Below are 13,484 nucleotides of genomic sequence, written 5' to 3'. Positions count from 1 at the left end.
AAGGGCTTTTCTCCAGGAAGACAAAACACCAGCCTGGCAGGAAGCTCTCTTGCTGTTAGAGAGCCTGGAGATCCGGTTTGGAAGTTGATGGAGCATGTGGGAAACCAGAGGGCGCCCAACCCTGTCCCCACAACCCCCTGCTATGCTTCACTCACTTGGCTTTGTAGAACCAAACACCCCCCAGTGCTGAAGGGAGTTTACCAGCCACCCCTGTGTCCAGGCTAGGTTGTGGGTGACACGGGGGGAGGACCTCCACTGTCATGGCCTACAGGTCTACTTTACTGAATCCCCAGTTCTACTATGACATCTTCTACTGCCTCTTGGCAAACTCTCAGCATATCCCCCCTAAAGTGAGGTTCTCAGCAAACTTTCTGGTTCCTGGTATCTGTTCAAAGATGTATACCTCGTATCTTAGCTGGAACTGAAGGAATGCTTTTCAATCCCAAAGGACACAAATTCCTTCTCAGAGGCATATTCCTCTCAGCCAGCCCTTTAGGTCATTCCCCATCCACATAGACAGGCTCCCAGGATGGCTGGCAAGACACAGGACAGCAAAGGGCAGGCTTGGAGAGATGCCACATGTCAGCCGAACAAGGCTGGGGATAGAAAACCACACTGGGGTCTGGAAAGAGTTTGGATGACTCTGTGTCTCTCAAATTCTCCGTCACCCAGGACCTCTCTGGTTAAAGCCCGTGTTTACCTACCAAACCACATCTAGCATAAAGCTGTGTGCTTGGTTTTGCTCCTGAAAGGTACAGCTCTCTAGGCCTAGTCAGAGATCACCAAGAGTATCAGTCACTCTTGTAAGCATCACCCTGAGCCAAACACAGATGCATGGTGCTCGCTTCAGCCTGCATTGTCTGGGCCTTTGAAGCACTGACAAGCCTTAGCAGGAGGGGTAGTGGGTGGTACTTCCTGGAAAAAGAGGATTAAAGAGGCAGGCGTGGGAGCTGGACAACCTCCAGAAGGAGGGCTACTAAATAAATAAACAGGGCGGTGTGCAGCTGTTGGGCCACGCCCTCAGGACACTTAAGGGTGCGGAGGTGCCAAACAGGGTACCTCAGGGGCCACCCCGAAAACCATCTGTTTAGCTGTCCTCTCCCACAGACATAAGACCAGGGTCAGGTGCGTTCTACAGAGCAAGAAACAGCCCGATTTTTGCCTTGGGTCACTGCAAGATTATATGGAGGCCAACCTCAAGTGTGGTTTCCTCCAGTACCGGGTCACACCTTATTCTCCTCCGGTTCAGAGAGAGGGACTCACCTCTGCCAGGTACAGCACACAGAATTTCAAGTCTTCTGAAGAACCTTTGATAAGAACAGAAAAGAAGGCTCGAGTTAGGATTGGCAACGACGTCAAAGCCTCGCTGGGCACAGCAGCTCTCTCACCCAGGAGGCTCTATGCGGTGCTTCCCGGAACAAGAGGGAGGAGAGGGCAGGTGTGGGAGCAGAACACTGTACAGCACAACTCACTAACTTGCCAGTCCTGCAGTTTTTCTTTTGCCTGCAGGTAGGCCTGACCCAGGGAATGCTGGCACCACACCCCCAGAAAGGAGACCCTCTGATGGCCAGATTTGGGGAGCTGTGTGCATCCCAGAAAGCCCCCTCTGCCCCAGAATCCTTGTGTTGGGCACAGAGGCAGCACCCTTCTACTAAAATCTAAATCTTCTACCCAATCTACTGTCTTTGCCACTTTGAAATTCAACATGAAGTCATTTGATTCAAGTGGGCCTTGCTCCTCACTAAGGGAAGTGCAGGTCAAGGAGGGACAGCTTCTTCAACCCTATCTCCATGCATACTGGGAGACAACTTTTCAATGTGGCAACACTCTCTGAGGGTCTCACCTGGATTCAGGAGTGCAAACTGAACCAGTTACAACTGGAAATAAACAGGGAGGAACAGTGGGCTCTTCCCCTCCCTTCTTGGGAAGAGTTTTACTGAGAGAGAACTCCAAATGGAAAGGAAGACAACTCTGGGAGGTGGGTCCAGCATGGCCAAAGGCATGGAGATGGAGATACAGAAAAGCACCAGCACCTCACCAGGACACCTGCCCTGCTCACTTCAGCCTCTCCTCGGGACTTGGCCATCACACTCTCCATGAAGCACTCACCTGGACACAGGCCTGGGAGGATTGGAAATTCCCTGCACTTTCGGCCGTTGGTCTTACCCAGCAGGGTGTCACTTTGGGGGAAGGTAACTAACCAACACGTGTAACAGCAAGTACTTGAGTGTCGGACCCAGGAGTACCAAGGTGATTTGAGCCAACTGCTGCCCCAGGTGCCTCCGACAGTCAGCTCAAAGCTTCAGGGTAGCTCTGTGGAAGAGTACCTGCTTCTGTATTTATTCTTGACAACAAGCAGGGAGGCAGGGCTCCCAGCATCCATGGCTTGTGGCTCATGTGAGAACACAGGACCCAGGGATGAAATCACTCGACCAGGCAGTAAAGAGGAAATGTAGCCCTCGCTACAGCCCACACTCCACCTCTACACAGCATGCTTCTTAAACGCCAAGCTCCAGTAGGACTCCCTTCAATGCATACTTAAGGCCAAGGAACTATCAAACCAAACAGGGTCTGTCACAAAGAGAAGGTTTTACCTACAAGGTAACACCATGGACTACGCATCAAGCCAAGCTCTAAATACATAGGGAGTAGAGGCCTAACCAGGGGAAGCCAGGTCTCCTCAAGCAAGAGAGTGGACACTTCCCAAAGGGCCACCAGGCAGAGCCGGAACACAATGTTCCCTAATAAATGGGAGTCCACTCTGGACTTGGACTAAGTCTGTTCCCCACCTGGCAATGGGTTGAAGAGGGAGAGAGCCCTACCTCAGATATCTGTAGTGTTTAAGAAAATGGATCCCGATGCCTCTGTGGATTCCTTGTGTGGCTGAGATGGAGACAAGGGGAGGAGTTTATTTTGCTAAGAAAACATATCGAGGGGCTGGAGACGTGGCTCAGCAGTTCAGAGTACTGGCTGCTCTTCCAGAGGACCTGGGTTCAATTCCCAACACCCACACGGCAGATTGCAACTGTCTATAACTCCAGTTCCAGAGGATCCAACACCCTCGCACAGACATACCAATGCACATAAAATACCAAGACACATAAAGTAAAAATAAATTATTTTTAAAGAAAACACACTGAAGTGTTTCCTAGCAGACCCTAGTCTAAGGGGGAGCCACTGCAACTCACCTAAGAAAGTAATAAAAAAAATTTGGGTTTGGGGAGCAAGCAGTAAGGAGAGCAGAGGCTCTAAAAGTACAGAGCGGGATTGAGAGATGAGAGACTTGGGGAGACGGGAGCTGAGATTGGGGAAACGCACTCTCAGACAGTCCTACTGTCAGGAAGCCATTGACGAATGACAAGCTCTCTGTGCTTTGACACCAGGCCTGCCCCCTCCAACCTTGCTGGATTGCTACAAACTCTCCCTGGCATCTGTTCCCCATCACAGCCTTGTGTTGGCAGCAGTGTGACAGCCCGATGGAAGGGCTTAGCATGATTCAGAGCCTCATAGAAGAAGGACAACATGGGGGAGCTGAGGGAGGCAGGGAGGACTGCCTGGAGCTGAGGAGGGCAGGGAGGACTGCCTGGAGCTGAGGAGGGCAGGGAGGACTGCCTGGAGCTGAGGGAGCCAGGGAGGACTACCTGGAGCTGAGGAGGGCAGGGAGGACTGCCTGGAGCTGAGGAGGGCAGGGAGGACTGCCTGGAGCTGAGGGAGGCAGGGAGGACTACCTGGAGCTCTGGAGAAGACTGCAGAGAGAAGCTCTGCCCTGCTGGAAGAGAGGGACACCAAGGCACCACACGTGGGTTTGCCTTGAACCATGCTAACTGCCTCTGCCATTTTGGATCTCATCCAGAGAAGGCTTTACATCCCACCATGCAATGCACAAACCATGCAGGAGGCTCCCTAATCATGGGCTGGGTGGAGCCCGGAAAAGGCTTCTTGGCCCATGTCTGCCCATCTATCATTTACCCAGAGGGCATCTTACTGCTGCTTTGAGATTCATCAACCCTTGTCTACTACTGGGGGCAGGCCAAAAGAGCTCACGTCTCTGTTCTCCGCCTACAAAGGCAGGGCAGGGGAGGGACAACAAAGTGCACGAACAGTAAGAGTCAGGGCTGAGATTTGAACTGGGGAAGAAAGCTACCCGCAAAGCCAGGGTTCTGATCCTATATCATACATACTTCTGCCCTGCCACAGGCTCTCTGTGATTCTATCCAGCTAGGAGCTTCCGAGTGGAGAGGCCTCTTCCACAGCTCTCACTGCTGTGGCCAGCACTGAGGCAGACATGGACAACAGCTTAGAAAATGTCAAGCAAAGCATTTTAGCAGCTGGGGCCAAAAGCAGCTGAGTTTCCAAGCTGGGATCCTGGCTCCCCAATGTGCCTGGAGAGCCCATGAGTCAGATAGACATTTCCAGGTCATGCCTAAGAACAGGCAAGGCCAGAAAGACACGCTGTGGGCGTGATGCTGGCCGCCTGGGAGGCAGAAACACAAAGAGTAGCAGAAGCAGCAGACAGCCGTGACAGGAAGAGACCACAATGGGTCCCCGCTGACCGGAGATGTCCCAATTGTTAGCACCAGCTCTCTGCCTGTTCCCATCACATTGCCATTCAGTCCCAGTGAACACTGGGAGAAGCTGGCAAGAGCAGGCACCATAGGAGTGACCACCAGTCTGGAGCTCTGGGGGAGGAGACACAACGGCTCCCAAGCTAAGACCACACTCCGGCCACCTTTTAGCTATTCATTGTCTACAAAAACAAGCATCCACTGATCATCTGATACATGCCATGCTCCCTACATAGTCCTAGGAATATAGGTGACTAGAGAAGTTGACCCTAGCAAACAAGTCACAAGGGAGTCTCAGGGAATGGGTGGATTCTGCCCTGCCAGGGAACAGCATGTGCCAGCCCCAGCCCGTCCAGGATGAATGCCTTCTTCTTTTAATACCTTTATGGCTACTGACTTGAGAGCAAGAAGAAACCTAGGAGTCCCATGCCAGGGTTAATTAGAGACCCTTCTACCACCAGACACTCCAGCTAACCCCCTAATGCATCTCTTAATGGCCTCCCTTGCTGCAGTAGTGGGCATATGGGAGAGGCCAGGAAACAGCTCAGTCTCAAAACATTGGATCCCACAGCTAACTCTGGCTGCTGCAGAAGGGGCACTGGAGTTTGGTAGAACATGGAACCAATCTCAGGAAAGTAGGGGTGGAGGTGGGGGGAGGACAGTACAAAGGCTTCAGGGTGCCTGGAAAAAAGTCTAAGTCCTGAACCATGTGCCTGGAGTGCTCCTGTCAACTAGTCACTTCCTTCTATCTCTGCCGCTCCAGGATCCCCAGAGGCCACTGTAAAACCCACTAAAGGCTGTGGTTTGCCAAGGAAATCCAGTACAGGTTCACATCGTTCTTGCCAACTAACCCCGTAGGCTCTCATGTCCATGATCACCTTGCCTGTGCAGTGCAGCCCGGGCCACCCACCCTTAGCTCTCATGTGGCTGTCTCGTTATCTACAGGCAGACGGTATCTGCCCCAGGAAGCCACATCTACATGCAGCTCAGTCTCTTAGGAGTTCCTCTGCACCTCCTGGCTTGTACCACCCAACCCGAGCATCACTACCTAGTAGAGGAAGAGAGTGTCCAAACTCCTCAAACTTCAAATCCAGGCTCTGGGAGTTCCAGAAGGGGCAACCTAGCCAGCCCCCACCCTCTATATTCCAATCTGGAAACAGGGTAATATGAATGCTGGCCATGACCACTCTCCCAGGATCCCTGAGGGTTCCCTCTGGGGTTATCAGAGAAGAGGAAACTCAAAGAACTAACTGAATCCTTATCTCACAGAGAAACTATGAGTGGGAAAAAGAAAAGGATCCACCGTGCTTACAAGCATATCATTACAGTAATAAGTCAAGTCTGGGCCCCCAGTCCTGTGGCCACTGCTCTCTCTACCCTCCAACCCTAGATCCACCCTGCTGGATCAGCCCCTCTCCCCAGTTCTTTTCCCTCCTTCCATTTAGCAGGAAGATAAGCTAGTGGGGGTCTTGGCTTGTGGCCCAGGACCTTCAATGTGCCCACCAGTCAGGGCTCAGGTCCTGGTGCACAAAGGACATGGTACTGAGTACCCCTCTACTCGGTGCACACTCATTTTAACCAAGTCTCAGATCAACTGAGCTGGGGGCGTGGCAGGGAAGCCAGGCTGACTATTCTAAGCATCTGTGTGACCACAGGGCAAGGTGGGAATCAGGAAGCCCAGGGCAGAGTCACTGGAAGGCAAAGAGGAGCCATCTGGAATACCAGAGCCAAGAACCAAGAAGGTGAGAGGCCTGCTCTTCTAGCTGCCCTGTCTTGCTCTCTCCTTGGTTGTCTCCCTTGCTCTTCTGTCAGTAGACACCCTAGTCCTAGGAGGACAGAGCTAGAGGGCGAGCACTGAGAAGGACTTCCCATGGGAAGGCCAGTTCCTGAGGAGGCAGAGTGGCCAGGGCACCAAGCACACAGGATGGCTTCGCAAGCAGTCAGGAAGTTCTCCTGAAGCAAAACCCGCCAAAACAGAATTCTTTCACGGCTAATATTTTCCTCCCCCTGCCCCTGCTGCCCTGAGCTCAAACAGGTCTGTTGTTGTTTGCATAATCTGGGAGAGGAAACCGAGCCCCTTTCGGCTAAGACCTCAGGCGCCAGAGCCTGCTGCAGGACAGATATTCCCAGCTGGCTTTCCGTTCTCTGGTTCCCCATGGGCCAGGGCCCTATGGAAAGTTTGGGGCTAGAAGTTCCCAGCTCACTGCTGATGCTCTGCTCACCAGCCCCAGTCAGTGTGCTCCAGCTTCCCAAGGCTCTGACCTACTCGGCTAGCTAAAAAGGAGGAGTTGTCCACAGATAGTTGTCAAGAAGCCTCTACTGGGAACCTGTTTGGAATCAGGCACTTTATGACCTAACTTAACCCCACAACCTTCTGAAGCGCTATTATTACCCTACTTTACAGAGAGGAAATGGGCTCAGAGAAGTGAAATAACTTCCCAAGGCCACACCAGAACTGAAGGGCTTGAACACAAGGTCTAGGAGTCCAAAGCTCTCTCTTCCTTTCTGCTTGGAAGCTCCCTAGGATAGAAACCTCCTGCAGAGATCAGGTAGAGCAGAAGGTGGCCTGCCAGCATTGTGTGCAACATCTGACAGCCCCAGGCAGGCCCCCAACAGCATGCTAGGGTGCCCAGGTCCTTCTTACCCTCCTGTAGCTTCACACTCTGGAGGTAGAGGGGGTTTCTCAGGACGTCGCAGCGGCCTGGTTCCTCCTCCTTAGTGAACAGCAGCAGGTCCGAGTAGGCAAACAGTGTCACCTGTTCAGGGAGAGAGCAAACACAACTATCTGTTTTGCTGTCCCCCGGGATGCAGAGAGCCACAGGGCCCACTTAGAGGTCCAGGAAACACACCCTGGACTTCTAGTGTCAGGCAGAACCAGAAGGAACTCCAGGAGGGACCATGCTAATGACAGAGGCCTGCACTGCAGTGGGAGCTTTTCTTTACTTCCCCTGCACAGAATAGAAACAAATAAAAATAAACCAGATGAAACAATGGTTCTTGTCCTCATTGGGGTGGGGGGGGTAGCTCTGTCAGTCTCTCTATGACCATAGTCCTCTAAGATCACTTTACTTGGAGGAGCCTTACTTAGGCCCTGGGGTGTCCCCAGACCATGCCCCATACCTGGCTCCCTCAAGCTTCTTCTACAAGCTACCTGTATTGTGAAGGGAAGATTTATGATGTAATATTACCAAATTTCTTGCAGATATTTTTATAGTGTACCAATGAGGAATTTGGTTCAAGGTTACTTACGTTCTGATACAGGTTTGCACATAACTGTTAATCTTCTTTATGCTCCAAAAACAAAGGGGAGGCCATCTTTTAGACATCATAGGTACACTGACAGATCTGCTCAGCATTTAGTTTGTTAAAAGAAAATTTACTTGGGTCTCTATGTCCACTATGGTTTACACTGTTCTTTCCTTAAAGCCATAAAGTAAGTCCTATTTCAGATAATAATAATAAATTATTAATTGTGGGACTCTTCCTCAAGGGGCCATATCTGACTTTCCATCTCTTCTGAAGCAAAAAGGCCGCACCAGAAGGGCCTGGCACATCCTGAAGGGCGCGGTATGGAATCTGTTAACCATGTTTAAAAAGCCTGCACGCTGACATTTAGCTAGCGAGCGGTTCAAGATGGTCCCACAGTCCCACCTCTGAGGCTCTCCTAGAGAAATACAAGAATGTATAAATATGAACATATAAGGATGTTCTCAGTGGCACTTCTGTAATTAAAAAGAAATAAAAGCAGAACATGGTTGTATACAGTTACAATCCCAGCAGTCTGGGAGCCAAGCAAGAGAATTATGAGTTACCGGCTATCCTAGGGTGTAAAATGAGCTCTAAGCTAACCTGGGCTATGTGGTGAGAGCTTGCTTCAAATATATATATATTCATACATACATATGTGCATATATGTACAAGTGTGTGCGTGTGTGTGTGTGTGTGTGTGTGTGTGTGTGTGTGTGTGTGTGTGTAAGATATTCAAAGGCCCACCTGCCATCCTGAGCAAGAGAATACAGGCTATGATGTACAGGCTATTCCAGGGTATTCAATAAGCTCTAAGCTAGCCTGGGCTATGTGGTGAGAGCTTGTCTAATATAATATATACAAATATATATCATACATATGTGAATGTATATGTATATGCTCACATGTATATGTATGTAAGATGTATTCAGAGGCCTACCTGGCATCTTGAGCATTACATAAAAATGGAACCTGGAAGTAATTAGGACCACAGAGACAATTCAGGGATGTATTTAGGCAGGGCCATGTCCCCTTCCAACAGGTCCCAAACACAAAAGCTCTAGAGTTTGTGTGCTAGAGAGATAACTCAGCAGTTAAGAGACTAACTGATCTTTCAGAGGCCCTGAGTTCAATTCCCAGCAACCACATGGTAGTTCACAGCTACAGTGTACTCATTTAAGAAAAAAAAAAAGCTAGAATTCTTCACCAGAAGGGAATATTTTTTAAGAAAAGATTTATTTATTGTATGTATGTGAACACCATCACTGTCTTCAGACACACCAGAAGAGGGCATCGAATCCCATTACAGATGGGTTGCTAGGAATTGAAACAGAAGAGCAGTGTTCTTAACTGCTGAGCGTCTCTCCAGCCCCTCCAGAAGGGATCTGAATACTGAACCCTGTCCAGTCCAGCTCAATACAGTGCAATAGAAGCATCCTAGTTGCTGAGAATCTACTCCTGCCCTGGTCCGTCCTCACTTAAACAGTTATCACTCAGCTTAGACAGGTTAAGTGACTTTCCCATGGCCACACAGCTAGGGATCAATCCTCCGGTCAGCCTACTCCTAATGAGAGAGAGGTGGTATTGCACCTATAGCAGAGGAGACAATAAATTCAGTAAGCATTAAAGGAAAACAATGGAGTGCTCAGTAGACTCATAGATGGTCTGAGGAGGGTCTGCAAAGTAGGAAAGCCCTCATGTTCCCACAGAAACATGTCCCCCAGTCAGGGAAGGCTGACTACCTCCAGACCGTAGGGGAGCTGACAGAAGAAATGTAGGAAGAGACAATCTGTGAGAGTAGAAAATTAAAAAAAAAAAGAAAAAGAAAAAAAGCCTGGGGCCGAAGGAAGACTTGTGGGAGGAGCCACAAGGTGAGAAAAGCTCTAGGCTGATGGCCCCATCCCCCGCCTGCTCCCAGAGCTGAGAATATGGTCTAGACAGGAAGTGGTTAAGGCATGAGAGAAAATTTCCCCCAAAGGTCGGTCAGGCAAAGGCCAGGGCTGGCACAGGGCTGGAGGCAAGGCAGATGGCAGGCATGCCAGGCCAAAGCATGTGGGACCCTGTTCCCTAACACCCCACATGCAGGAGCCTCACAATCCATGAAACACTGACCCCATCTCCACAGTCCGGGTACCTGCTGCCCTCCACCACCCTTCCCGGGCCCGGGCCAGTCTTCCAGACACTTGCTCCTAGGAATCATGTATTTTCCGGAATCCCAAGACCTAGTCACAGATTCCTTACAACTCGGAGGGTGACTTCTCCCAAGTGGCCCTGACCAAAGCCTTCTCCTGGGCACCCAGCCATGGGCCTAAGCCTACCTACAGACAACACCTTGGTGCTTCAGTTAATGGTAAACCCCATGAGTCTGTATAAACAGAGGGTGTGGCATCTTGGACTTCACGTATTCCTGGAGCCTAGCAAAGCTCCAGTGACCAGAACTGTGGTCAGGATGTGTGTAAGAGGCTGTCATGAGCCTGACTTTGGGGCGCACGCCTTTAATCCCAGCAGAAGTAGTCAGATCTCTGGGTTCAAGGACAGTCTGTCTGCACTAAAAATCGAGTTCCAGGGCAGCCACGGCTGTACAGATAAAGCATCTCTCAGAAACAAAAACAAACAAACAAACAAACAGAAAAGGTCACCAAATGATGATTTGATCTGGATGTGCATCCAGCCAGTTTGTGCCTTCTGGGTGGGAGCGGGCAGAGCAGTCTGTGCTGTGTGGACTGGAGCAGCTCCCTAACATCGCCACGCTCAGAGAAGAGTCATGGTGAAGAAGAAGCAAGAGAGAGAACATTCAAGACACACAGACCCTCCAGCTACTTAGCACTTCCCAGTTTACAACTCTGCTGTGTGGAGAGGCCACAGTTCTCATTGGGAAACCCCTTTGGGAAAAGTTCCTCCCTGGAGGAACACAGGGTAAATGACACAGAGTAAACAGAGTCTAGGAATCCCTCCCTCCATGTTCTCAGAAGCTACCCAATGTCTGGCGATAGCATGAGACATACCAAAACTCTCCTATGAGGCTGCCACTATCCTACTTTGAGGAGAAGGGGTTACTTTTCTTGTCCTCAAAAAAGAAGACTCTGCCTTCACTCTTGAACGGAGAGTTTCTTTTAGTTCTCAGCTTCCAAAGCTCCAGGAGGCAACAAGTTGTGTGTGTTTGTGGGAGGTGGGGGGATGAGGGGAAGTGGGCTAGGGAGTATGGGGGAGGGGGCAGTGGGGAGTGAACTGTTACTACAGCTAGAGTTTGGCTTGTGCTCCTTTGGTTTTAACAAACATGCCCAAAGTGCCAGGGATCATAGAAAACATTACACAGCCAGAGAACCAAGTACTAATCCTGGCTCCGATCCCTACCAGCCTTGAGATTCTTGGGTCCTGGTTAAGAATCTCAGTCTCTTTGTGCTTCTCCTCTCCTGGCGTGAGGATGTTGCAGGCCTAATTGGGATCATGTGTGTAGCATGGGGTTGTGCGTGCAGCATGGGGTCATGCGTGTGGCAGGCATGAGCAGTGAGAATATACAGTAAATACCTAACGTTTGTAGATTTAATGGTGAATGAGGTAGGAGAGAGTAAATGAGACATGAGAGTATAGTCCAGGTGGCTGTTGTCCCTAACTGGCTTCTTCTGGGTACGTTAAGTATTCAGTCACACCTCTCCAGCCCTGACCCTCACACTTCACCTGCAGCCACACACTTAGGCACCAAACCCAGCACCAAGGGACTTCTCACTCTTTTTTTTTTCGGAGCTGGGATCCGAAACCAGGGCCTTGTGCTTGCTAGGCAAGCGCTCTACCACTGAGCTAAATCCCCAACCCCTGACTTCTCACTCTTACAACCTACATCCTGTCTCCCAGTGAAATTTCTCTCCCACCGAAGCAAGGGGGAGGTAGATAGGCTGAGGTCCTTAGGGAAGCTCTCCGAAGAGAGGCCCAGGGTCACATCAGCAATCCTAGGGGTGCAGGAGCGGAGCTCAGTGCAGGTAGGAAGAGGAGAGGGCCCTGGTGAGGGCTTCGAGGTGCTCACATAGGCTGTGGTGAGAACAGAGGCTGGGAGTGCAAGGAAAGCGCTGCATATAGTTGTGTATGAGAGAACCATGGTGGTCAGATAAACGGAGGAAAAGGGCACTGGGCCAGGGACAGCAGGCCACTGGCTCCAGAGGGCCGCACCCCTTAGAGCATGTTTAAGATGCCTTCATTCTTTCATATATCCTTGGCTCTGATGCAGCTGATTGTGACAGGCTAAACTGTAAGCAAGGGAGGCTTCCAACAAGAAGCTTCACCCAGGAGACACTTTAAGCCACGCCATAGACAAGGAGGCAACCAAAAGGATTGTGACTCGGTTGCTGGAATAGAGTTAACTCCCTCTGCCATGGTAAAGCCACGAGCTGATCCTGTAAGAACCAGCTTAGCACAATGAACAGTCCTGGAGACACCTGCAAGGCTGGAGAGCAGCCGGCCAAGTCAAGTGACTGAGATCTAGCAGAGAGTCAAGGTCAAATCTAGAGTCAGAGAGGAACCAAGTGAGGCTTCAACCACCCATAACTGTGTGGGCAGCATAGGAGCAATGTGTGATCCATTTCCCTGGTCAGTCCAGGAGGACAGGCAGAGAGCATGTGGGCTTGTCCCATGGCAGCCCAGAGGATTAACCAACCTCAAAACCTCAACAGAGACTACACTGGCTTCTGTCTAGGTTCTGCCATTGCTTCATAAAACCTAACAAAGGAGAGCTAGTAGATTCTTCCTCCCTGGGGATCCTCCCCCTCCCCTTCCTCCTCCTCCCTCCCTTTCCCTCCCCCCTCCCCCTCCCCCAGAGGTTTGCTCACTTTTCCTCAATCTTTCTGAATAAAGCTCACATTCTGCTTTTCATACTTTCAAAAGGCCACATCCATTAACCTTCTTTGGCCTAAGACAACAAGCACAGAGTTACTGTCCCAGGCCAATCCGCAATGACTGACTGCTCCAGCATCCCGTGCCCTTGAGTCATGCACAAGACTGAGAAAGGTTCCCATCACACTAAAAAGTCACCAGTCAGGGGAGGAACGAGCACACAGTCTCCCTGGGGGAGCCCTCCTAAAAGAGACAGTACTCGTGTGGAACGTAGGTGCCCTGATCTGCTTACTTACAACAAAACAAAGGCAAAGCCAGCTGCCAGTGTTAGCTCCAGTCACAGAGTGTCCAGGAGGATGAAGCTACAAGGGGCTAACCTCAGACAGGCACAAACCCCCTGCTCAGATGGTAAGACTGATGAGGAAGGCAGAAGTCATTAGAAGCCAGTGACAGGGCTGGGGCTAGATGTAGACTTCCTATTTCCAAGTTTCCTGATCTTTCCACTGTGTGGGTGAGGGAGGTTCCCCCAGCTACAGATAAACTGGCTCCCAGGAAGAACGACCTAACCCCTGACCCCTGCTGACAGGGCTAGAGTTGGGGGAGGAGTACAGAGGGTGAGCTTAGATGGAGCCCTGAGACAGGGTCTGGGGTTGGGTTCATATAGAAAGACTTCAGCATTCTCCTAACAGTTCTCTTTAACTAGACTTCAATCTTCAGGGTGCTTATCTCTGCTGGGATAAACTGTTATCTTTTCTCCGGCTGGGATAAACAATGAGATGTCTTTTTAGAGACTAGAGTTATGCTTTGACCACGCCAATGATCAGTTTTCAGAGGGAGAGATAGAGGGAG

The 13,484-nt window shown here is 50.6% G+C and overlaps 1 protein-coding gene across 11 annotated transcripts in view; it reads right to left on the bottom strand.

Annotated features, from left to right (window-relative positions):
- Window positions 1-13,484, bottom strand: part of Rgs3 (regulator of G-protein signaling 3) — a 139,859-nt gene that overhangs the window by 55,439 nt on the left and 70,936 nt on the right. For all 11 annotated transcript variants that reach the window (XM_063288323.1, XM_063288324.1, XM_039110674.2 and 8 more), the window contains 2 exon segments: window positions 7,210-7,321; window positions 1,264-1,307 (listed from right to left, as the gene is read on the bottom strand). In XM_063288323.1, the coding sequence (XP_063144393.1) occupies window positions 1,264-1,307; window positions 7,210-7,321 (156 nt within the window).

This window comes from Rattus norvegicus, chromosome 5 (genome assembly GCF_036323735.1).
Source record: "Rattus norvegicus strain BN/NHsdMcwi chromosome 5, GRCr8, whole genome shotgun sequence".
NCBI lineage: Eukaryota > Metazoa > Chordata > Mammalia > Rodentia > Muridae > Rattus > Rattus norvegicus.
The sequence above is the reverse complement of the archived record's forward strand: the minus strand, read 5'-3'. Positions and strand labels throughout refer to the sequence as shown.